Here is a 24,103-nt window from a genome sequence, read left to right on the forward strand (position 1 = left end):
CTTTGTATATGGTATGTGTCCTTTATGGTGTGTCTAAGTGATTCTGTGGTTATCTTGTAATATGATATTAATTGCTGTATCTTTGTGGTCTACATACAGTATGTACTCCACTCCATTTTGTGGACTGTACAGTGTAGTGTGTCATTCTTATTCCTCCTACTACTCTCCATCCATCCCTCTCTCTCTCTCTCTTTCACACCTACTCTACCAAACCCTCATTCTTTTTCTCCCCCTCCCTCACTTTCTCTCTCCCTCTCTAATGTCCTTTATGCATGGAGCATTGTAGTATACACATTTGTCTGTTCTTTGGTTTAACTTTTTAATTTTCTCTCTGTCTCCCTCTCTCTCTCTGTCTCTGTCTCTCCCTCTGTCTCTCCCCCTCTCTCTTTCCTCCATTAGTGGTTAAATCCTTCCAGTCTTACGTTGATCCAGAAGTTCAAGGTTCCTCTAGTCTCAAAGATGATGAAGACGTTTCTCTTCCTCTTGAAGAACACACCCTGTCCTGTAACCTAGGGATACAACTGGTGGTTGTCTGTGCTAAGGTACATGCACAATACATTTACATATACTGTACATGCGTACATGTACATGTACATGTATCTCTATTTTCTATACGCATTTTTTATTTATTTTATTCTTTGTTTTTTATTCTAGTCGGATTGTTTTGTTCAGTTGGAGAAGAATGAGAAGTATCAGGATGAACACTTTGACTTCCTTCAGCAGCACATCAGGAAATTCTGTTTAAACTGTAAGAGAGAGAGAGAGAGAGAGAGAGAGAGAGAGAGAGAGAGGGAGAGAGAGCCAGTCATAACTTTAAATACTAATGTACAGTGTATGAGAGAAAAAGTATGTACAATGTACATACATATTTATGAATAGAAGCACTCCCTAATAGAAGCCTGTCTGGATCAATCATAAGCCCTGGGGGCTATAGTACAATTAAAAGCATTTGATAGGAGCCCACATGTATAGCCTAGCTGAACCACTGAATCAGTATTATCCACTCTTGGTATATGTGTGTGCATAAGTTGTATGTACATTTGAATATCCTTCTACTTGCTACTGATATAGCTAAAAGGATACATTTATAATGTACACACACATCAGGCCCTGGTATCTATAATAATATTCAGATATGAATCATGAATTCTTTAAAAGAATAAAGAGAGAGAGAGGGAGTGTGTGTTAAAGGTTGTTAGTATAGCATAGGGAGAGGTCAGTGATTACATACCAGCTCAATCTAGTATCTAATAATTCAGTTTATTGATCTACAAGTAATCTCCACTGACACCTCTACTCCTACAGTGGGGCTATTAATACTATGAATATCATTATAACTTTTATTAATTAAGAGAGAGAGAGCAGCCATGCATGGGGTTTTGTTCGGTTTTTGTAATTTTAAAAATTTGTAAAAAATCCAGTTTTGATTGGAATCAGCTCAAACTTTCTACGCAATATAAGGACATGTATATGTATCAAAAAATTGATAAATGCAAAATTCCTCTGTCAGAGATTTTTCATAAAATCCATGGGCTATAGTACAAGCTTTAAAATTAAAAATTCAATTTTATGAGAGAGTAAGAGAGAGTGCGAGGGAGTGAGAGCAGCAATTAAAATCAATTTTAAAATCTATGCATCAACATGTTCATAATTCATATAGTACAAGCATTACTATAATTATACATGTACATACACATACATAATAATTGTTATTATTTTATCTGATCTAATCCTATTGTTGTGATATTTACTATCGTGTCCTCCAGCGATAAATTATTATAATAAAACTTTAATTTGTCAGCTACAGTCAGTATGTGTGTGATCTTAATTCTTCATGCAAATATTACTTAGATTCATGTACATTTACATAAGAATTTTATTAAGCATGTACATGTACATATATGTAGATGTACATGTACATATATGTAGATGTACATGTACATCAATTTAATGTACATATGCATGTAGCTACAGTAACTGTGTAGGTTTTTTATTAATGTACATGTACATGTATGTACATGTACACATTTTCCCTGTGTGTGTGTGTGGTATGATGAGTGTCATTATGATGTCATAAGTTCATATTGTGTCCTCTTCCCTCATTCATTCTGTTGTTACTGGCTGCTACTAGTGGAATTTCCTTTCCATCATTCCTTATTATAACTCCCACTTAAATCACTAGACTACAGTATATAGTCTCTCTTAATGGACGCTCTCTATAGCGTACACCTCCATTTAACGGACAGCACCTAGTGTACCAATTACATTCCTTACTGTATAAAATAACCTCCACATAAAGGACACCTCTGTATAACAGAGACACTTTCTTGATCCAAAGTGTCCATTATATAGAGGCTAGTCTGTATGTAGTTATGTATCAGTATTTCTTGTATCAGTTAAGATACACTTCCTGTGTAGTAATGGGTAGTTGAGGAGGGAATATCTAATTTTTTCATTTGAAGTCTTGTTGAGCTCGCAGCTAATGGTTCAAAATGACTCAAAAATTGATTTCCTTAAATTTTATTGATTTAATTAATAGCAATAATAATCAATGAGGCAATAATAGTGATAATAATAATAATAAACTGGATATGTAGATACATGTACATGTAACAATAATTTATAATTAAAGTATTAATAGTATTTAGTATTTAACTGTTATTATTAATATTATTAGTATTATTATTATTATTATTATTATTATTATTATTAATATTATTATCTTGCTTCTTCAGGAGCTTTTGCATTTCTTGCAAATAAGCTCCTCACCTCCATATCTGCAGGCATAAGATCCATTGGCATTGCCTCTACAGCACATTGTTTCAGGCTAAAAAATTATATAATAACAATATTATTTGTAATATTGTATGATAAAAAATTTCAGTAAGTCACAAAAGTAGATTGAAATGAATATTTTTTTAGAAAGATAATTTTGTGGCCACAAATGAGCCGGTTGTACATATACATGTACATACTGCATTAGGAATAGAATGTATTGTTTTAGCTTACGTATGGGACTATTGACACTGGATCACTATCACACTCTGGATCAGTGAAGCACAGGCATTCACTTATACCATCAGTGACATGAGCAGTAATCATGAAGGCTACAGCTGCAACAAGGACCATACGCTGGAATGAAGTCATCTTCAGTTTGATAGTAGTAGTATCTTTCTTTATCTCTTTATGATGTACTGATGTTATACGATATCCTTCAGCTACTTTTATAGATACTGGCCTAGTGAGGACAATGGTGGCTTTGTTTGAATGTGTACACGTGACAGAAACATGTACATGTGATAAAAAACATGTGCATGTCTCATAGAAATTTGTCTTAGTATATGAATACAGTTACTATTAACAGTCTGTGATACTGCCAATGGAGTGAGCAGGGATGGCTCATATCTCACGCCATGTGCCAATGTGTAGCAGGAAATGTACTAGTTACCCTTTTTCTTTTATTCGTGAAAGGCTTTTAAATTATATGTACAGTATAGCCTCTCTTAATGGACACTTTCTATAGCGTACACCTCCATTTAACGGACAGCACCTAGTGTACCAATTACATTCCTTACTGTATAAAATAACCTCCACATAAAGGACACCTCTGTATAACAGACACTTTTAAAGTATTCACTAGGCTAGTCTGTACTATAGCCCATGCTTTTTCCAGAAAAATGGCTACAAAAAACACCTCCAATTTTTAATGCATTATTACTCATAAAATTGCATGTACATGTATATTAATTGCCTCTCTCTCTTCCTCTTAACAGATGGTGCTGCTCTGGTCTATGTATCAACAAAGGACAATAAGAACATTGATATTCTTCACAAGTATCTGATACATAAAGCATACGGGCTCAAGTTTAAAGTACCAGCTTACACTGTAGAGAGAGATGCTGTTTTCATGTAAGTACATGTACATGTAATTGTGGTAATATTAAATGCTATAGCTTAAGTATGTAATAATAATGGTGATTGCAATATTGTATAATACCTGAGGACTGAGATATCTGCTTGAGGTGAAGCTGAGGGCAGATATCAAGGGACTCAGGTATTACATTACTGATACTCACCTCCAGACACAGTATAGTGTACTAATATTATATTTATGTGTTACATTTATTAGTAATGCATAGATTCATCTCCTCTCTCTCTCTCTCTCTCCTAGTCCTGCAGGGTGGGACAGTAGTAAGAGAATTGCTGTACTTTGCGAACAAATAAAACACTTCAATCCAAGAGAGCCGCTCAATAATATCATAAAATCACCACCACTCACCACCACTGTAAGCCATTGTAGCAGCAAATCTCCTTTTTGTCTTTCTTTCTTCAATATCTTATTCACTTGATAATACTTTGTATCTCAATTTTTCTGTCTTAATTAGTACCATTTTGACTATTAGTATGTACATGTACATGTATGTACAGTGTATGTGTTGTTTTGATATTAATTTTGTCTTTTTAGTACACGGTTGATTTGGGCCAATGATGTACATGTACATGTACCAGTAGTGATAATTGAATTCTTAAGTTATTGAGAGTGAGTGAGTGAGAGAAGGTTACTATGAAATATAGTACACATTTGTCACTGTATGTCTACTCACCTTTTTTATTGCTCAGAATTCATGTACATTCACATGTACATGTACACTAGGTTCAGTAAGGTCAATTGGTCCTGATGGGGTGCACCATATCCCATAGACCACACACTAACACACACACTGTCATTGTGTACAGTAATTGGTTTATTAATCAGATCAGTCAGTGTCTTTCTTGTTATTGTTATCATTATAACTACCTGGCATGTCAACTTAGTTCAGTTGTAGAATTTCATACCATAACAGACACAAATACATTGTCTTTATAATGAGGACACCTTTATAATGAGGGCGTTTTGTAATGTCCCAATTGGTACAAGCCTATACAAAAGTACCTCTGAAATGAGGACACCTCTGTATTAAGGACAGGTAGTGTGGGCCCAATGGTGTCCTTAATAAAGAGGCTACACTGTACATGTATTAAGGACAGGTAGTGTGGGCCCAATGGTGTCCTTAATAAAGAGGCTACACTGTACATGTATTAAGGACAGGTAGTGTGGGCCCAATGGTGTCCTTAATAAAGAGGCTACACTGTACATGTATTAAGGACAGGTAGTGTGGGCCCAATGGTGTCCTTAATAAAGAGGCTACACTATACATTGTTATTGTAAAGGTTAATGTATTGTGATTACTATAAAGTATAACATAATATCTTGTTTTGAACTTTACTCCATTGTATTCCATTCATTCTTTACTGTTTAAGTTTCTTCTCAGTTTTAGCTCTTAATAATATTCACGAGCTATTAATTAGTTTTAATGATATTCATTATGTATTGTTTTCCGTTTGATGGATCAGGTGGGAATTGAAAGCTTTGGGTTGCCTTGGAAACGAGGTGTTATTGGTATTAAGTAACTGAGAATGGGAATTACTTTAATAATGATGTGTTGTTTATTGTTTGTCGTTTGTAATGTTGTTCTTATTTTATTGTAAACATGTCAAGTACATTTATCATAGAAGATGTGAGAATACCCTTTACTATATAGTACAGGGACTTTGACCCAATTTTAGAGCAATTTTAAAAATTTGTAAAAAATTTAATTTTAATCACAATCAGTTCAAACTTTCTATGCAACATATATGTACGAGAAAAAAATGGAGAATTGCCAACTTTTTATTTTTGGCGAAATTTGGCTTGTGACCCTGCACTATAATAGTACAGGGACTTTGGCCCAGTTTTTGAGCAATTTTAAAATTATTATTTATTTTAATTATTAGACGTCACAGCAAAGTGAGAACATCAGTTCGGAAGATGATCAAGTGTTACTGCTAGCACAACAGGTAGAGTAGGGAGAGAGAGAGAGGGAGGGGGGAGAGAGAGAGAGGGAGGGAGAGAGAGAGAGGGGGAGAGAGAGAGAGAGGGGGGAGAGAGAGAGAGACAGAGAGAGAGACAGAGAGAGAGACAGAGAAAGACAGTGACAGAGACAGAGAGAGAGGGAGAGAGAAGGCAATACGNGATGTGCTGTAGCTTAAAATATGTGTCATTAATGTGCTGGAATTAATTATTCATGTACATGTACACGTAATTTATAAAATAACAATTTCACGAAAACAATAATAACTGAAGGCATTTCAGCACACCTGGCTACAGTCTCAGACTAGAAAAATTATTTTTGCTTAATATGTACATGTACATGACCAGATGTACTTGAACCTTAATTGCTCTAACCACAATTGTGCATTATGGTGTACAGGTAGTGTATGATATAATGGTTTAATTAATTGTAATTATTATAATTTATTGTGTCCGTGACTTGGAATGAATAATAGTGTCTAACATTTACTAATTCTCACCGTCTAGCCTCTTTAATCTCTGACACTCTGTCTCTCTTGCTTATTGTTTGTCCTCATACTATACTAATGTACAGTAGTGTATGTACTGCTACTATTAATATCCTTTTCTTTCTTTCTCTTGATTACTTTCTTACACCTCTATTCTTTCATTCACTCCCTCTCTCTCTCCCCTCCCTCTCCCTTCCTCCCTCTCTCTCTCTCTCCTTCTCTCTTCCTCTCTCTCTTTCTCCCTCTCTCTCTTTCTCCCTCTCTGTCTCTCTCTCCCTCTCTCCCCCCTCTCCCTCTCTCTCCCCTTAGGCCCATATTGCTAAATCCCCAAGGCCACAATCCACTCCCACTTCAGTGAGTACAACTAGTATACTATTACTAGTCTCATAATTGATAGATAGTTGGCACGCATACATGTACATGTACATGTACATGTACGTGACTACACGTACATTTGCTTGTTAAGATGTGCATGGGAAATTTTACGGTACATATAACACGCTAGCATTGCTTCTCATGAAATGTTGGCTGGGAACTAACCCTAGCTGGCAGATATGTGTTTTTCTCTGAAGAAACTGTCAACATGATGTACATGTAATTCCATTTTGTTTCATTCTTGTAATGCTTAATGACACATGAAAATTCTGACTTATTTGGCCAAATATGTCTATAATATAGTCTCTCTTAATGGACACTCTCTATAGCATACACCTCCATTTAATGGACAGCACCTAGTGTACCAATTACATTCCTTACTGTATAAAATAACCTCCACATAAAGGACACCTCTGTATAACAGAGACACTTTCAAAGTGTCCATTATATAGAGGCTAGTCTGTATATGTATTTACCAATATACATGTATATCTATTTTATTTTAATTATAATATCTTGTCTTTATATTATTCTTCATTATCCTACCATAATTGGTCCATTCCTAATATTTACCCTATTAATCCCATCACCATAGTAACAGTATTTACCTCAGACGTTACTAATTTAACACTCCTCTGGTTTACAGGATGTATTAATTGATTTAGCTTCACTTTGATCTGTTTCACTCAGGACAAGAATGCCACTATATACATACTAATATCATTAGGTGTATACATGTCTGTAGAATCACATGTGTACATGTACATGTATTGTAGCTAATGAATGAATGAGACATGAAACAATACATGTGTGTGTACATGTACATGTACTTTAGCATGTACAATTTTTTTAGATGTAATATAAAGAACATGTAATGTATAATAATAATAATACATATACCATGTACATGTACATATAATTGTGCCTGAGGTAAAAATTGACAGGTAAAAATATACATGTATTATATTATAAAGCTTTATACTATACAGTATTGAGATTAAAGAGCATTAATTAGTATATTGTATATGTATCCTATTACATGTACATGTACATTTAACATACATGTACATGTACATGTAGGTACTGTAATACATGTTAGTATTAGTAATATAATATATATTATGTACACGTGTATAAGATCAATGTCTCATCGTTATTACTATCATTTAAAAGCACTACTATTATTATGGTCTACTGCACTTCAAATTACTTTAAGAAATAATCATCATAGCATTATCAATATAGTTTATACACACAATACAGTATATGTACATGTACATGTATACTAATATTATAGTATAATAAATTTAAAAGCATTTTTCTGTGTCTCCCTTTGTGATACTCCTGTGAACGGCTCCTAATACTTTGTTGATGATAGTAACTCGCTACAATATCATCTTACATCAAAGTAAAGTGATCAGGCAGTTACGTCAATCAGTTAATGATTCGTGTCCTTAGGCTACATTATTAGTACATGTAAGCGTTGTCATGTCTTTAGATTAGAATATGATTTAATTATTTGTTTATTATAAGTCACCAACTTGTCATGGACTGTCTTCCGCCTTTAGTCTTGTCTTTCCTATGTTGCTATGGTAGTGACTGTTTCATGATGATGAAGATCACAATTATTGTGAATTTTGATTCCCAAGCTACCAGTATATACACATTACGTCACATGTACATGTATACAGTATAGTCTCTCTTAATGGACACTCTCTATAGCGTACACCTCCATTAAACGGACAGCACCAAGTGTACCAATTACATTCCTTACTGTATAGAATAACCTCCACATAAAGGACACCTCTGTATAACAGAGACACTTTCAAAGTGTCCATTATATAGAGGCTAGTCTGTACATGTACATATACATGTGTATGCATGAATATAAATTACTTTATATTAGTGTGAAAGTGTATTATTATAAATATTAAAATAATATTATTGTTACTATGAATATTATTATTATTATATCTTTGAGTTTTACTATCATTGTATGTGTGTGTCTAAAGCAAAATTGTTTATTAATAATAATGATATTCATGAGGCTATGAATATATAATGTAATTAATTAGCCTCCACTTAGTCTAATAATTATATTTAAGTCATGTTGTTAATTAGTTTATTAGACCACACCTATTAATGAATATTTAATTATTTCTAGGGCTCAGGTAAGGATAAGTCACCAAGACTACAGCACACTCCACTATCAGCACAAGATCAGGTAATATAATACACATACAGTATTCATGTATTAAAATATGGCCGATTTTCAGAAAATATCCAAGGCTATAGCCCATGGTTTTTCCCATTAAATGGCTCCAAAATTTACATTTTCTGATAAATATTGTCCTTGTGCTGTGTGGAAAGTTTGAGGTGATTAGAACTTAAATTTTTAAAACTATGACCGTCTTTTAAAAATGGCCAATTTTTTTAAATTATAGCCCGTGGTTTTTTTCAAAAATGGCTCCGAAATCACCCCAAATTTTTATTACATTTTCTGATACATATTGATGTCCTTATGCTATCTAGAAAGTTTAAGTTGATTCTGACTTTAATTTTTTAAGTTATGGCCATTTTAAGAAATCGGCCAATTTTTGAAAAATACCCAAGGCTATTATAGCCCATGGTTTAATTTTTTCAAAAAATGGCTCTGAAATCATCCCAAATTTTTATTACATTTTCTGATACATATTGATGTCCTTATGCTCTGTAGAAAGTTTGAGCTGATTCCGACTTCAGTTTTTCAAGTTACGATCATTTTTTAAAAACAGCCAATTTTTGAAAAGTACCCAAGGCTATAGCCCATGGTTTTTTTCAAAAAATGGCTCCAAAATCACCCCAAATGTTTATTACATTTTCTGATACATATTGATGTCCTTATGCTGTGTAGAAAGTTTGAGCTGATTCTGACTTCAGTTTTTCAAGTTACGACCATTTTTTAAAAACAGCCAATTTTTGAAAAATACCCAAGGCTATAGCCCATGGTTTTTTTTTCAAAAAATGGCTACAAAATCACCCCAAATTTTTATTACATTTTCTGATACATATTGATGTACTTATGCTGTATAGAAAGTTTGAGCTGATTCCGACTTCAATTTTTAAAGTTATGAGTTATGACCATTTTAAAAATTGGCAAATTCTTAGTACAGTACATGTACCAATACCTTACTAAGCTCACATACATGTACATGTATCACATGACTGTCACATGATAGGAGGGAGGAGTACCTAAGAACCTAATGTCTGGAATGGGAGGAGGAGGAGGGGGCCAGCAGTCCGGGGGTGAAGTACTAGCGACATTCTTTAATAACCTGTTATCAAAGAAACCCAGTACTAAGACCTCTCGTAGTACCACTGGAGTCACTGGAGGGAGTGATGGAAAGAAGAGCACACCAAAGACTGAGAAGTAACTGATTGTTTGTGTTTGTGGTTGTAGAGGGATAGAAGTGATAAAGAGGTGTTGTTGTTGTTGTTGTTGTTTTAATTTATTAATTCATTTTGTTCAAATTTTTGTTTATTAAAAAGCCATATCTCTGTGTTTTAGTATAGATATTATTATTATTTAATTGATATTATTATTATTATTATTATTAATATTATTATTATTATTATTATTATTATTGTTAAAGTAGTTGTTTTGCTGTTGTTTTTGTTCTGGACGTTAACTTTAAATGAAATAATAATGTCAGTTTTATTTTCTAATTATGATCATACCCACTTTAATACACGATATGTGCCAGCATTATTTGTGTGGGATATTGGAAAAATTATTTACCTAACTAAACAAAATTTTATTGTCAATGCTTTATTTATGAAAATTGAAAATCGCCAAATAAAAGAAAATCATAAACAAATTATTGATGTGATACATGTAAGTCATTATTATTAACCTATAATTCCACATTTTTGTGGTTTGACCACAGAAATTTGAAATGTTTCTTATCAAAAGTCAACTTCCTATACAATAATGAATAATAGCAACAAAACTAATAATACTAGTCCCTAATAATCACTATATACTAGTCCCTAATAATCACTAATCAAACTAATCTAATGAATTACTAATTGGCGTTTTATTTTACGATACTTCTCCAATGCTTCTTTATATGTATCAGGCGGTTCCTCTTGTGAGCTTGAACTTGGTATCCATCGAGAGATCTGATACTGTGCTGCAATATTCATCAGACCCGTTTTACAGAAGCAGGCAAATACTTCACTTGGTTCACTGCCAAAGTCATATCCACCCCATTCTTTTGGATGATTAAGAAAATGTATAGCCAGCTTTCTGGTTTCTGGTAGAGGCATTGCCTTCTCTGTGTGACAGGAAGAACTGTGAATTAAGGAAGAGATTTTTGATGCTGTACTGCAATTGTATGCGACTAAACAGAGTCTATTTTTATCACGAAATTTATCCAGAGTAGTTTTTTGTATTTGACCACTCGATTTTGATTCTTTGTCATCTCGACTGCAATAAATGACATCACAATTAGGCTCACCAATGTAAATACCGTGATGAGTGTGGAATGATGATATATGTGCATGTATGTGATCACCTGGCTTAAGCTCCTCTTTAGCTAGTGTACAAGATACGGAACCTATTCTGTTAACGGAGTCATCTTGTACTATTATAAAAGAAATATTAAGTAAAAAGAAAAATATTGTATTGGAACAAGAAACAGTCTAGAGGGGGCCATAACTGTGTATAGATGCAAGAACACTAACTGATTATAACTTTTGCTTCATTTTAGAAAACTTACATGCTATTCATTTCTGTTAGTTTTATTGGCACTAAGGCTTCATTTGGGACTATCATCACACACTATTTTATGCTATACGTGGTTGCTTGACTCACCTAACTCGTCTACTATTTTGGTAGCAATATCTTTTAGTGGATCACACTTTTGGTTTATTAATTCAATACATATTTTAGTTATATATTGTGGTGGATTAAGAGAGCATGCCAAATGTTGTTGTATCATGGACACTAATTGACTTGATTTCCTATAATCAGATATTCCTGTTACTGTTTGTATATTCTCTTTAGTATCCATTGTTATAAGTCCTTCAGCATACAGTGCATCAGTTACTCTGTAAAGGTTAGTAGTAATAGCACCAGCGAGTTTAGCAGAATGAGTCCTTACTATGGCATCTAGATTACCTGCAGTAGTGTATCAGTTAATGAGTGTTGTATTAAGTGTATGTTTACTTGATATAGGATTATTACTACTGGGAATCACTACATAGAAACCTCTTCCTGTGGGATCTGCTACTTTTAATTCAATGCTTTTAGCTAGTTCATTCTCTTCACATTCCTTCAAAGCAGTAATCACTTCTCTCCATGATGCTTTGGAATAAACTTTTATCCATTTGTCATGCAAAGCTTTCATCTTGAAGTAAGAAATTAGATTAGTTTTAATTTCATCTATATCTTGTTGTATTATTCCAGGAAGATGAAATGCAAATAGTTCACAATCAGCAAGCGGTGCAAGATACTCTACGAATAAGTCACTAGTTGGTTGATCATCAACCATAGGACCAGGATTGAGTTCAACATCTCCTGATAAGAGGAGGAGCATACGTAGACAAACAATCAAATAGAGATCATTGTAAATCAGGTTAGAACTGCTGCCTCCAGGTAAGACTACTGACTGGAGGTAATTTGCATCAGTAACAGTAACACCAGTAGTACATTGTACTTGGTAGCAGTTACCTAATAATAAAATACCAGTAAATGTACAAGTACAAAGTTGCAATTGTTGTTTACCTGTTGGAGGAATCATCAAGATGTGTCTTAATAAAGAGAGAGAGAGAAAGAGGAGGAGGAGTAAAGCAATAAGAGACAGAGCTGCTGGCAGTTTAGATGTCTTCTCTCCTGATGTAGTACTGCCTGACTTGCTGTCTACTGCAGCTTTGAATGAGTGAGAGTGGCGGCCATTAGCTGGTCTACTGGAGGCAGCTTGACAGTAGTTCCACAGTCCAATACTTGCTCTCCATTGAGAGACATCAATCATCTTGTAATGAAGCTATAAGAAATCTACCAAGTAGCTCCTCTATCCAGTCACTAGTGGACAATAGACACATGATAGAGGTGAGTGTACTGTAACTTAACTATGTCTATAGCTAATTAAATTATGTTTCATGTATCATTATCATTTTCATTCATGTGAGAATAATTGTTTTTATTGCTCAACTATACTGTCATTCCAGTATTTTGACTAAATTTGGTCATTTCAGAGTTATCAGGATTTATGTGTGGTGTGTAGCACCTAGGTATACAGGTATACATGTAGCTTAATTATTCCACTCTCCTTTCCTGATAGGACTATGTGTAAATGTACAGTTTTTCCAAAAAATGGCTCCAAAATCACCTCAAATTTTTATTACATTTTCTGATACATATTGATGTCCTTATGCTGTGTAGAAAGTTTGAGCTGATTCCGACTTCAATTTTTCAATTTATGACCATTTTAAAAATTAGCAAGTTCTTAGTAAATCACATTATATAATTGGTCGTTCCCCAACATCAGCCCTGATGCGGATAATTCTAATCTGATTAACATACTAAATGCCGTCCCTATCATCCTGGTGAACCCTCCAAATAATAAGTATAATGTCCCAATGTCTTTGTGACCACAATCATCATGTGTACATGCACCAATACCTTAGCTCTCACATACATGTACATGTATCACATGACTGTCACATGACAGGAGGGAGGAGTACCTAAGAACCTAATGTCTGGAATGGGAGGAGGAGGAGGGGGCCAGCAGTCCGGGGGTGAAGTACTAGCGACATTCTTTAATAACCTGTTATCTAAGAAACCCAGTACTAAGACCTCTCGTAGTACCACTGGAGTCACTGGAGGTAGTGATGGGAAGAAGAGCACACCAAAGACTGAGAAGTAACTGATTGTTTGTGTTTATGGTTGTAGAGAGATAGAAGTGATAAAGAAGTGTTGTTGTTGTTGTTTTAATTTATTAATTCATTTTGTTCAAATTTTTGTTTATTAAAAAGCCATATCTCTGTGTTTTAGTATAGATATTATTATTATTATTATTATTATTATTATTATTATTATTATTATTATTATTATTATGTACATGTAGTTGTATTACTTTTGTTTTTGTTATGGACATTAATAATGATACCATGATGTTGTAATTTTGTTATAATTATTATGATGCCCACACCATAAATTGCATAACTTTGGAGTTTGGATGAAGCCCTTATAATGGGTGTGATAGCTCTGTTTGCTTGTAGACATTATTATAATAATTATAATTATAATCTTGTAATGTACAGTCTCCTAATAATTTTTTCAAAACACTAATTCAGCATAAAGTATTAGAATGGCAGCAGTGTATATTGTAATAGCAGTAATACAATGTATACAGTATATAGCAAGTATATAATATCTAACTATAACTAATGATTCTAAATTGAAAAGAGTTTTATAATTTCACCTATCTACATTTATAATTTGTTCTAAGCTATGCTTTAGCATTTCGTTTTTCAATGAAGTTTTTCATTGCTTCTTTGTATGTAGTGCATGGCGCTCCCTTCCACCACTCGGTTAACAGGTTCCTAGTAAGTGGATGAAGTTGTGTTCCAATATCCATCAGACCTGTTTTACAGAAGCAGGCAAATGTTTCACTGTTGTTATTTGATATGTCATATTCACCAAACTTCTTTGGATTAGAAAGAAAATGTTTAGCGACCTTAACAGTTTCTGAAGGAGGCATTGCTTTTATCACATGACAGGAACATCTAACTAAGACAGCAGCTTTTTTAAATGCACTGCAATTATATGCCACCAAACGGAGTGTATTGCCATCACAAACGTCACTAAGGGTAGTTTTTCTTACTTGACAAAGTGAGCCGACCTTATTTCTTAGTGACCCAGTTGCATCACCACTGAAGTGAATCACTTCACAATCAGGTTCACCAACATAAATACTGTGATGACTATGAAGGTATAGTGTTCTATGAGTATAGATATGATCACCAGGCTTGAGATCCTTTTTCTCTATTTCATGGGAGACATACCCAACTCTGTTCACTGAGTCATCTTGTACTATATCATGAAATAAGAAGTACAGTATATACAATAAATAAAATAAAAGGATGAAAGGGTAAAGATTAAGTACATGTAAAAGAAATGAGGCCATGAAGAGTAGTCAGTGTAGCCTGACCCTTTTGTGAGGCCATGCTAGGATGCGTTATTTAGCCTCCTTTATTTTTCTGCATTTGTTATAAACTTTTATGTACTTGTTTATGAAAACTTACCTATTTCAGCAACTGGTATAGTCCCGTGCTCTGCTGTTGTGCCATTATCAGGTATAGACTGGCCTAATGTATTGAGATATAATGACTATATTGATCACTGATAATGTACATACACACTCACCTAACTGGTGTAATATAGAGTTAGCATTTTTTGTTAGGGCTGGATTTTTTTGGTCCATTAATACATGACATACATTAATGAGATACTGCTCTGGATTATCAGAGGATAATTGGTGCCCAATGACAGTCACAAGTTTAGCAGCTTTATCAAAATCACTAATTCCTGGTATAAATATGTGCTCTTTAGTACTCTCTGGTATCAGTTTTTTAGCATACAGTGCACTAGCTGTTTTTGAAAAGTCAGTAGAAATACTGTGAGTAAGTTTATCAGAATGAGTCCTCAATATATCCTTTAGATTATCTGCAGTGTTGTGTATCAATTGTGCTGTATTTAGTGTGTGCTTACCTGTTACAACTTCATCAGTAGGATTTGTCACTTTGTCTTCAATAGTTCCAGCTAGTTCATTCTCTTTACATTGTTTCAAAGCATTAATGACATCTCTCCATGATGCTGTAGGATTAACTTGTAACCATATCTGATGTAAAGCTATTTTCAAGCTCTTGGAATCTGGATTTTTTTTCTTTTTACCGATAGTGTTAACATGAGTTTTTGTTATTCCAGGAAGACAAAGGGCAAATAATTCCCAATCATTAAGTGGTTCTAGATATTTTGCAAATAAGTGACTGTTTGGTTTATCATCAATCATAGGACCAGGATTAAGTTCAACATCTCCTGATAAGAGGAGGAGGAGAAGTAAAACCAAATAGTAGATCAGGTCAGAGCTACGGCTAATAAATAGAACTAATGACTGGAAGTGAATACCAATCATCTTGTACTATAGTATGGAGGACAATGAGAGAATTAGGTAACTTAAGGTGTAGTTATTTCAGTGATCACTTACACCACAATAAAGAAAGGACTTTATAAAAGAAAGAGGAAACAAACAATAAAGGAGCAAGTCAGCTAGAGCAAGGCTACATGCACCAGTGTATAAAGGATGGGTGTATCAGTGTATGTGTGTGGTATATAGGACCTCATGAAAATAGTTACTGGAGCAAACCAATAACACTAAATATCATAAAATCTCCTTAATATTCGATTTTATCTGTACACAACATCATGTGACATTGTGTATTCATGCACTCTCTCTTTTTAACTTATTGATGACATGTTACTACTACACCACTGTGCTAGCCTGGACTATGACATTAGCCTACCCTCAGCAACATTAATATTACTGCAAGATTTAATCTCAGCAATTTGAACTATAAAACTCTTCTACTCCTCTCTCTTCCTATTTTCTTTATCTAATTTTACAATTCCCATTTATGATCTTCAGGTTTGAGATCCTGTTCCTCTACTGCCAGAGTGGATAAAGTATCCAACTCTGCTTACTCAATCATCTGCTCTAGTTGCTGTTATCAACAAATTGTTCAAATGGGTGATTAACTGCATGTTATGCTCTAGTTATAAAATCACACCATTAAATAATACTGAAATTGATCATAAACACTAACAATAATTAATATAATAAGATCAAAACATAATCATACAATTGATTAACAATGCAGTCTATTACTCTTACAGCTGGATTTTTATAGCAAGAGATGGTAATATAATGAATGCGGATTATATAAAAACTATACTACTAAAACATGATGAAATAGTACAATGAGCTACAATACTTTATTGTTTCTTTTTAAATTCATCAAACAACTCTCTAAGACAATGCTCCAATGCACCATCACGACTTTGCTTACGAGGACCTTTTATTTTCAATCCAGTTTGTGTATCTTCACATGTACACACCCACTTCAACTCAAATCCAGAAAATTTTTTCTCTCTTTTCCATTTAATAGTAGTGCCACCTATTGGTATCTAGTTTAATGTCAATTTATTGTTTTATACACTGAATTTTATGAAACTCACTTCTCCACTTCGATTTTCATTATCACTAGCATGACGTTTTATCAATTCTATATAAGATAAACATTATAAGAGTAGTATATAGTTACATAATATATGGTGTAAATGTCATTCTTTTACCTTTTATATCAATATTGAATACATCAACTTTAGCTGGTGCATCAACTTCCTCTGATACCGCTGCTGCAGCAGGTGGTAGCTCAGGTTTAGGCTCAGTAGGCTGAATAGGTATAGGTTGACCTAGTAATGTGTTGAAATATAATATTGATCACTGATAATGTACAAACACACTCACCTAACTGACGTAATATAGAGGTAGCGATATCTGTTAGTGCACGATGTTTTTGGTTTATTAATACATGACATATATTAATAAGATACTGCTCTGGATTAAGAGAAGCTTCCAACTGATTTTCAATGACATGCACAAGGTTGCTAGCCTTTTTATTGTCAGCTATTCCCATTACATGCATATCCTCTTTAGTTTGTTGTGGTATCAGGTCTTTAGCATACAGTGCATCAGTTACATTACAAAGATTTGCACTAGTAGCATGAGCTAATTTATCACAATGAGTCTTCAATATATCCTTTAGATTACCTGCAGTAGTGTATCAGTTAATGAGTGTTGTACTAAGTGTATGTTTACCTGTTATAGGACCAGAATTAGTCACTTTGTCTTCAATAGTTCTAGCTAGTTCATTCTCTTTACTTTGTTTCAAAGCATTAATGACATCTCTCCATGATGCTGTAGGATTAACTTGTAACCATCTCTTATGTAATGCCTCCATCCTGAGGTAAGAGTTTCCTTTAGTTTTAATTATATCAATGTCAAGTTGTGTTATCCCACCAGGAAGACAAAGAGCAAATTGCTCCCAGTCATCAAGTGGTTCCAGATATTTAGCAAATAAGTCACCAGTTGGTTGATCATCAATCATAGGACCAGGATTGAGTTCAACATCTCCTGATAAGAGGAGGAGCATACGTAGACAAACATAGCTACTACTAAACAAGATTGGCAGCTGGAAGTGGACATCAATCATCTTGTACTATAGTATGGAGGACAATGAGAGAATTAGGTAACTTAAGGTGTAGCTATTTCAGTGATCGCTTACCCACAATAAAGAAAGAAGGACTTTATAAAAGGAAGAAGAGAAAACAAACAATGAAGGAGCAAGCAGCAAGTCAGCTAGAGCAAGGCTACATGTCCCAGTGTATAAAGGATGGGTGTATCAGTGTATGTGTGTGGTATATAGGACCTAATGAAAATAGTTACTGGAACACACCAATAACAATGAATATTGTTATAATGCACAATTAACACTGAATATCATGAACTTTCCTTAATATTCTATTTTATCTGTATATGCAATATCATGTGAATGATGTTGTGTATACAGCATCATTTAGTATGAACATATTTTTAAATGGCCAATTTTTGAAAAATACTGGTTTGTTTCAAAAAATGACTCCTAAATCACCCCAAAATTTTATTACATTTTCTGATGCATATTGATGTATTTATGCTGTGTAGAAAGTTTGAGCTGATTCCGACTTCATTTTTTCGAGTTATGGCCAATGGCCATATTAAGAAAAATTAGCAAATTTGTCATGCAAAGCTTTCATTTTAAAGAAATTGGATTAGTTTTAATTTCATCTATATCTTGTTGCATTATTCCAGGAAGATGAAATGCAAAGAGTTCCCAATCAGTAAGCAGTGCAAGATACTCTACAAATAAGTCACTAGTTGGTTGATCATTAATCATAGGACCAGGATTGAGTTCAACATCTCCTGATAAGAGGAGGAGCATAAGTAGACAAACAATCAAATAGAGATCATTGTAAATCAGGTTAGAACTGCTGCCTTCAGGTAAAACTACTGACTGGAGGTAATTTGTATCAGTAACAGTAACACCAGTAGTACATTGTACTTGGTAGCAGTTACCTAATAATAAAATACAGTGAATATACAAGTACAAATTTGCAATTGTTGTTTACCTGTTGGAGGAGGAGGAATCATAAAGATGTGTCTCAATAAAGAGAGAAAGAGGAGGAGGAGTAAAGCAATAAGAGACAGAGCTGCTGGCAGTTTAGATGTCTTCTCTCCTGATGTAGTACTGCCTGACTTGCTGTCTACTGCAGCTTTGAATGAGTGAGAGTGGCAACCATTAGCTGGTCTACTGGAAGCAGCTTGACAGTAGTTCCACAGTCCACTAACTTGCTCTCCATTGAGAGACATCAATCATCTTTATAATGAAGCTATAAGAAGTATACCAAGTAGTACCTCTTTCCAGTCACTAGTGAACAAGTCAACAGAAGTGAGTGTACTGTAACAAAACTATAATTGTTTCATGTATCATTATCATGGGAGAATGATTGTTTGTATTGCTCTACTCTACTGTTATGACTAAATTTGGTCATTTCACACACATGTAGTTTTCTAGCAGAAACCATAAGAGCTTTCCCTGTAAGTTTAACAAGCAATTACATGAATATCAGTGTATGTGTGTGGTATATAGCACATGGTATACCAGTATAACTTAATTATTCTCTCTCCCAATAGACACTGGGTAATGTAACATTAGGATCAATAGGAGTGTTATTAATATCAGTATCAGTATCAATATCAACACTAGGGACTGGGCTGATTGGTATGTACAGTGGATCAAGGGTTGCTTATGTACTGTATGTCCTTCAGTGGATTATGGATTACAGAAATATACCAGTGCAAAATATAGCTATGTATTTGTATTCTACAAATAAATAGTATATGTTTATTGTTTCTTTTTAAGTTCTTCAAACAACTCTTTAAGACAATGTTCCAATGCACCATCACGACTTTGCTTAGGAGGACCTTTTATTTTCAATCCAGTTCGTGTATCTTCACATATACACATCCACTTCAACTCCCATCTAATAATTTTACTCTTTCTAGTCCATTTAATGATAGTGCCACCTATTGGTATCTAATTTAAAGTCAATTTATTGTATAATACTCTGAGCTTTATGAACTCACTTCTCCACTTCGCTTTTCTTTATCTTTAGCATGACGTTGTATCAATTCTATGAGAGATAATAATAGTGTAGTTACAATATATGAAACTACATAATACAGTGCATGTGGTCTTTTTACCTTTTATATGTTTTCTATCAATATTGAATACATCAACTTCAGCTGATGCATCAACTTCTTCTGATACCGCTGCTGCAGCAGGTGGTAGCTCAGGTTTAGGCTCAGAAGGTTGAACAGGTATAGGTTGACCTAGTAATGTATTGATTACATTGATCACTAATAATGTACACACACACACTCACCTAACTGGTGTAATATAGAAGTAGCAATATCTGTTAGTGTACGATGTTGTTGGTTTATTAATACATGACATATATCAATAAGATACTGCTCTGGATTTAGAGAGGATTCCAACTGTTGCTCAATGACATTCACAAGTTTACTAGATTTCTCATTATTAGTTACTCCTAATACATACATGTCCTCTTTAGTTTGTTGTGGTATCAGATCTTTAGCATACAGTGCATCAGTTACATTGTATAGATTCACACTAACAGCATGAACTAATTTATACGAATGGCTTTGTAGTATCTCCTTTGGTCTATTACCTGCAGTGTATCAGTTAATGAGTGTTGTATTAAGTGCATGTTTACCTGATGTAGTACTAGTAACAGGTTTATTAATTACAGAAACTGATGATGATACAGTAGATACTACTGGTACAGTACTGGTAGGAGCATCAGCAGTACCTATTATACATTTAATATAACTATTAAAATAAATACATGATCATTACCTCCTGTACATTGATGTACTTGTAACTGATCATTAATAGTTTGTAATAAATTGATCTCTTCTCTTTTAATCAATGCATTGAGTACATCTCTCCATGTTGCTGTAGGATTTGTATTCAGCCATTTTGTAAATAAAGCTAGTTTTTGATGCTTAGCTTCTAGCTGTTCAATTGCTTTAATAGTCCATTGTGTTATTCCAGGTAAGAGAAGGCCAAATAATTGCCAGTCAACAAGTGGTTCAAGCCACTGATTTAACTTAATGAGATCAGGTTTTGTATAAGTAACAACTAATCCTTTTAATGTATTTGTACTTGCTATCATTAGTGCAGTCCATCCTTTATTGTTCTGAATGTTAACATTAGCTCCAGCAGACAGTAAACTGTGTACAATGTCCTCATGTCCTCTTTCACAAGCTAACATTAGTGCTGTCTTGCCTTCTTCATTAGTATGATCAATATTAACAGTTTCTAGTTGAAGAAGAAATTCTACTGCTTCATTATTACCAGCTTTGACTGCCTCAAGGAGAGCTAGTTCAAAGGTGAAGTTCATATTCTTACTTCCTTGAAAGACAGGATGACCATTAATGTATAATTTAAATATACCAATGAGATACACAAACTGTAACTTTCCTCCAGTATATTCTATTAGACTATCAGCTGTAATGTCAAGAATATGTAACTTGATGACAACAGATCCTGATTCAATAGTGATGCATTTCATTATTGACTGTCTAAGTCTTTTTGGTACTAATCTTTCAATAAGAATATATAATCCATTAATTTTAATGTCATTCCATGGATTTTGTAGTTCTATACAGATCAATGGCATATTCTCCAAATTTCTTCTATAAGGTTCATACACTTTACGTAGTTTTTGTTTAAGTTCAGTAATTGGTCTTGATGAACGAAATACATTAGCTTTTAATGAATAAGCCTTCAGTTCATCAAGTAGATCTTTTTCATCACTTATGAACTCATTACACATAGCAACTATCAGACTACAGTCAATGAAGTCATAATAATGATAGATCTTCTTAAAAATATCATCTAAATCACTACCTACTGTACCATGCTCCCAGTGAAGCTGATCCTCAATCCAATTAGACATTTCGATTTGTGAACTTTTATTTCCTTTTTTGCGAAAAATTGATTTTACATTTCTCATGATGTGAGAGAATTTCGTTTGTAATTCATTCAAAGAATCTTGAACTTCTTGGTCTTCTTTTGGAAAAAATATAATTTCGACATCACCTAAGAAGGAATAAAAATAGTTATGCCTGCATGTAGCTTACCATCAGAATTTGATCTTCTTGTTGATAATGATATTTCTAAGAGAGAAGTCATGGGTCAATGTTTATTAATTACAAAAATGATAATGTTTGAACTACAATAATACAAAAGTTTTATTCTGCCATTATGCTAAAGAAATAAATTCTTATATTTATTACTGTTTCGAACAATCTAAGCCACCAATACATCAACTGAAATCATGTTAATTTACAAAAAAACAGATAAAAAATGTTTATGCTTATTAAACTTACCTATATATTCCAGAAGTTTAGATTTTGCTTTGCCCAGTTGATCAGGAAAGTCATCACAAAGTTTTATTAATGTATCCCAATTGACATCTTTATCAGCATCAAACCACCTCTGGAATACCAACACAAGATTGGTACTTGCTGTTCCTGGTATTGGCATCAGATCAGACACATTTACATTTAATCCGGCCGCTATTTTCATGTAATGATGATCAAAAGAACCAAATATCTGTGTAACTGCTGCCATATCAAGCTTTTTGTCTATAATACTAATAAGAGATACGTAGAAGTTTAAATTTTTACCTGTTACAGGACCAGGATTGAGTTCGACATCTCCTGATAAGAGGAGGAGGAGAAGTAAAACCAAATAGTAGATCAGGTCAGAGCTACTCCCAATAGTAGCTATAAACAAGACTAATGACTGGAGGCAGTGGATCATAACAGTAACAGTAATTATACCTATTGTAAATACACTGTATGATAATATTATATACTGTTAGTTTGTTTACCAGTTAGAGACAGAGCTGCTGGCAGTTTAGATGTCTTCTCTCCTAATGTAGTACTGCCTGACTTGCTGTCTACTGCAGCTTTTAATGAGTGAGAGTGGCGGCCATTAGCTGGTTTACTGGAGGCAGCTTGACAGTAGTTCCACAGTCCAATACTTGCTCTCCATTGAGAGACATCAATCATCTTGTACTATAAGTATGGAGGACAATAAGAGAATTAGGTCACTTAGCTATTTCACTTACAATAAAGAAAGCAGGGGTTTATTAAAGTTTCTCCTTTAATCATTAAAGGAAAAAGTTGTTTAGCGGAAGGATGGGCGTTGTTTACTGTACTGGCATGCAAAAAATGCAATAAATTTGCTTTATGGTCCCCGCCCCCTGACCCTCTTGGACATTGGCGGGGTTTCGCGGGAAAATGATTTTAACATGGCGTCCACATGGTTGCAGATTGAGACTTTTGTTTCCATTCATTCGCTTCTCCCAGTCAACCCTCCCTCCTCCTCCTCCTCTCACTGTAGACACAGCTGCATCAAGCTATGAAGGAGAAGGAGGTTATGAAGAGAAGGTTGTACGAAAAAAGAAAATAAAAGAAGAGAGAGTCAGTCTTCCTCCTGTGCCCCTCCCACCTCTCCTTGGGGAAGCACTGAGGACTGTATTATCAAGTAATGGAAGATGATATAATGATTGAATGTTAATGATATGTAATAACGATATTTATAAAAGGAGTTTCTAATGATAGTTTACCATCAATCATGATTTATTACATTAATTGTTATAATTAATGAAAATAATAATCATAATTTAATTTTGTTATAATGCATTTTCCGATTATAATTTCAGAGGTAAATATACATGTACTCGAAATATGTACATGTATATATGTACATCACTTTTAAAAATTCATTTATTATTATTATTATTATTATTATTATTATTATTATTATTATTATTATTATTATTATTATTATTAGATTATCCTCCTAAGTCGTTAATAGCAGCTGGTAGCCTAATCTCAGAGTACATCTTCAGAGATACCACCGTGACTCCGCCCATTAAATATGGCCGCCGTATTTCCATTGGTTACGCTGCCAGTAGAACACAACCAGTTTACGGATCAACATACCGTGTACTTCATGAGGTATCATCATGTGACTCTCATGTGATCATTAATAACATGTACATGTATAGTTATTTAATATTGATAAAGGATTAAACCAGAGACTATGC

The 24,103-nt window shown here is 33.9% G+C and overlaps 5 protein-coding genes across 5 annotated transcripts; 2 read left to right on the forward strand and 3 right to left on the reverse strand.

Moving 5' to 3' along the window:
* Nucleotides 1-399: 399 nt before the first annotated feature.
* LOC105314684 (cytoplasmic dynein 1 light intermediate chain 2-like) lies at nucleotides 400-10,486 on the forward strand (the record flags this gene model as incomplete). Its single annotated transcript, XM_020003415.1, has 8 exons — nucleotides 400-542; nucleotides 655-748; nucleotides 3,774-3,909; nucleotides 4,172-4,286; nucleotides 5,815-5,877; nucleotides 6,688-6,732; nucleotides 8,918-8,977; nucleotides 9,972-10,486. Coding segments are annotated over 8 exons (851 nt in total), but the record flags the coding sequence as incomplete, so codon positions are not given.
* Nucleotides 10,487-10,731: 245 nt separating this feature from the next.
* Nucleotides 10,732-12,350, reverse strand: LOC109587180 (uncharacterized). The gene is made up of 3 exons (XM_020003417.1): nucleotides 11,963-12,350; nucleotides 11,609-11,914; nucleotides 10,732-11,378 (listed from the first exon to the last, which is right to left on the reverse strand). The coding sequence occupies exons 1-3, from the start codon at nucleotides 12,330-12,332 to the stop codon at nucleotides 10,807-10,809; spliced, it is 1,248 nt and encodes a 415-aa protein (XP_019858976.1). The 5' UTR covers nucleotides 12,333-12,350; the 3' UTR covers nucleotides 10,732-10,806.
* Nucleotides 12,351-14,067: 1,717 nt separating this feature from the next.
* LOC109587181 (uncharacterized) lies at nucleotides 14,068-16,151 on the reverse strand. The gene is made up of 5 exons (XM_020003418.1): nucleotides 16,005-16,151; nucleotides 15,509-15,938; nucleotides 15,164-15,463; nucleotides 15,043-15,105; nucleotides 14,068-14,830 (listed from the first exon to the last, which is right to left on the reverse strand). The coding sequence occupies exons 2-5, from the start codon at nucleotides 15,930-15,932 to the stop codon at nucleotides 14,247-14,249; spliced, it is 1,371 nt and encodes a 456-aa protein (XP_019858977.1). The 5' UTR covers nucleotides 15,933-15,938; nucleotides 16,005-16,151; the 3' UTR covers nucleotides 14,068-14,246.
* A 435-nt stretch (nucleotides 16,152-16,586) lies between these two features.
* LOC109587182 (uncharacterized) lies at nucleotides 16,587-18,320 on the reverse strand. Its single transcript, XM_020003419.1, has 5 exons — nucleotides 17,676-18,320; nucleotides 17,325-17,627; nucleotides 17,150-17,269; nucleotides 17,033-17,079; nucleotides 16,587-16,981 (listed from the first exon to the last, which is right to left on the reverse strand). Exons 1-5 carry the CDS (start codon nucleotides 18,067-18,069, stop codon nucleotides 16,790-16,792), a joined length of 1,056 nt encoding a protein of 351 aa, XP_019858978.1. The 5' UTR covers nucleotides 18,070-18,320; the 3' UTR covers nucleotides 16,587-16,789.
* Nucleotides 18,321-23,274: 4,954 nt separating this feature from the next.
* Nucleotides 23,275-24,101, forward strand: LOC109587179 (uncharacterized; the record flags this gene model as incomplete). Its single annotated transcript, XM_020003416.1, has 3 exons — nucleotides 23,275-23,538; nucleotides 23,848-24,014; nucleotides 24,065-24,101. Coding segments are annotated over exons 1-3 (451 nt in total), but the record flags the coding sequence as incomplete, so codon positions are not given.
* Nucleotides 24,102-24,103: the final 2 nt, after the last annotated feature.

Source organism: Amphimedon queenslandica, unplaced genomic scaffold, assembly GCF_000090795.2.
Source record: "Amphimedon queenslandica unplaced genomic scaffold, v1.1 AMPQUscaffold_12663, whole genome shotgun sequence".
NCBI lineage: Eukaryota > Metazoa > Porifera > Demospongiae > Haplosclerida > Niphatidae > Amphimedon > Amphimedon queenslandica.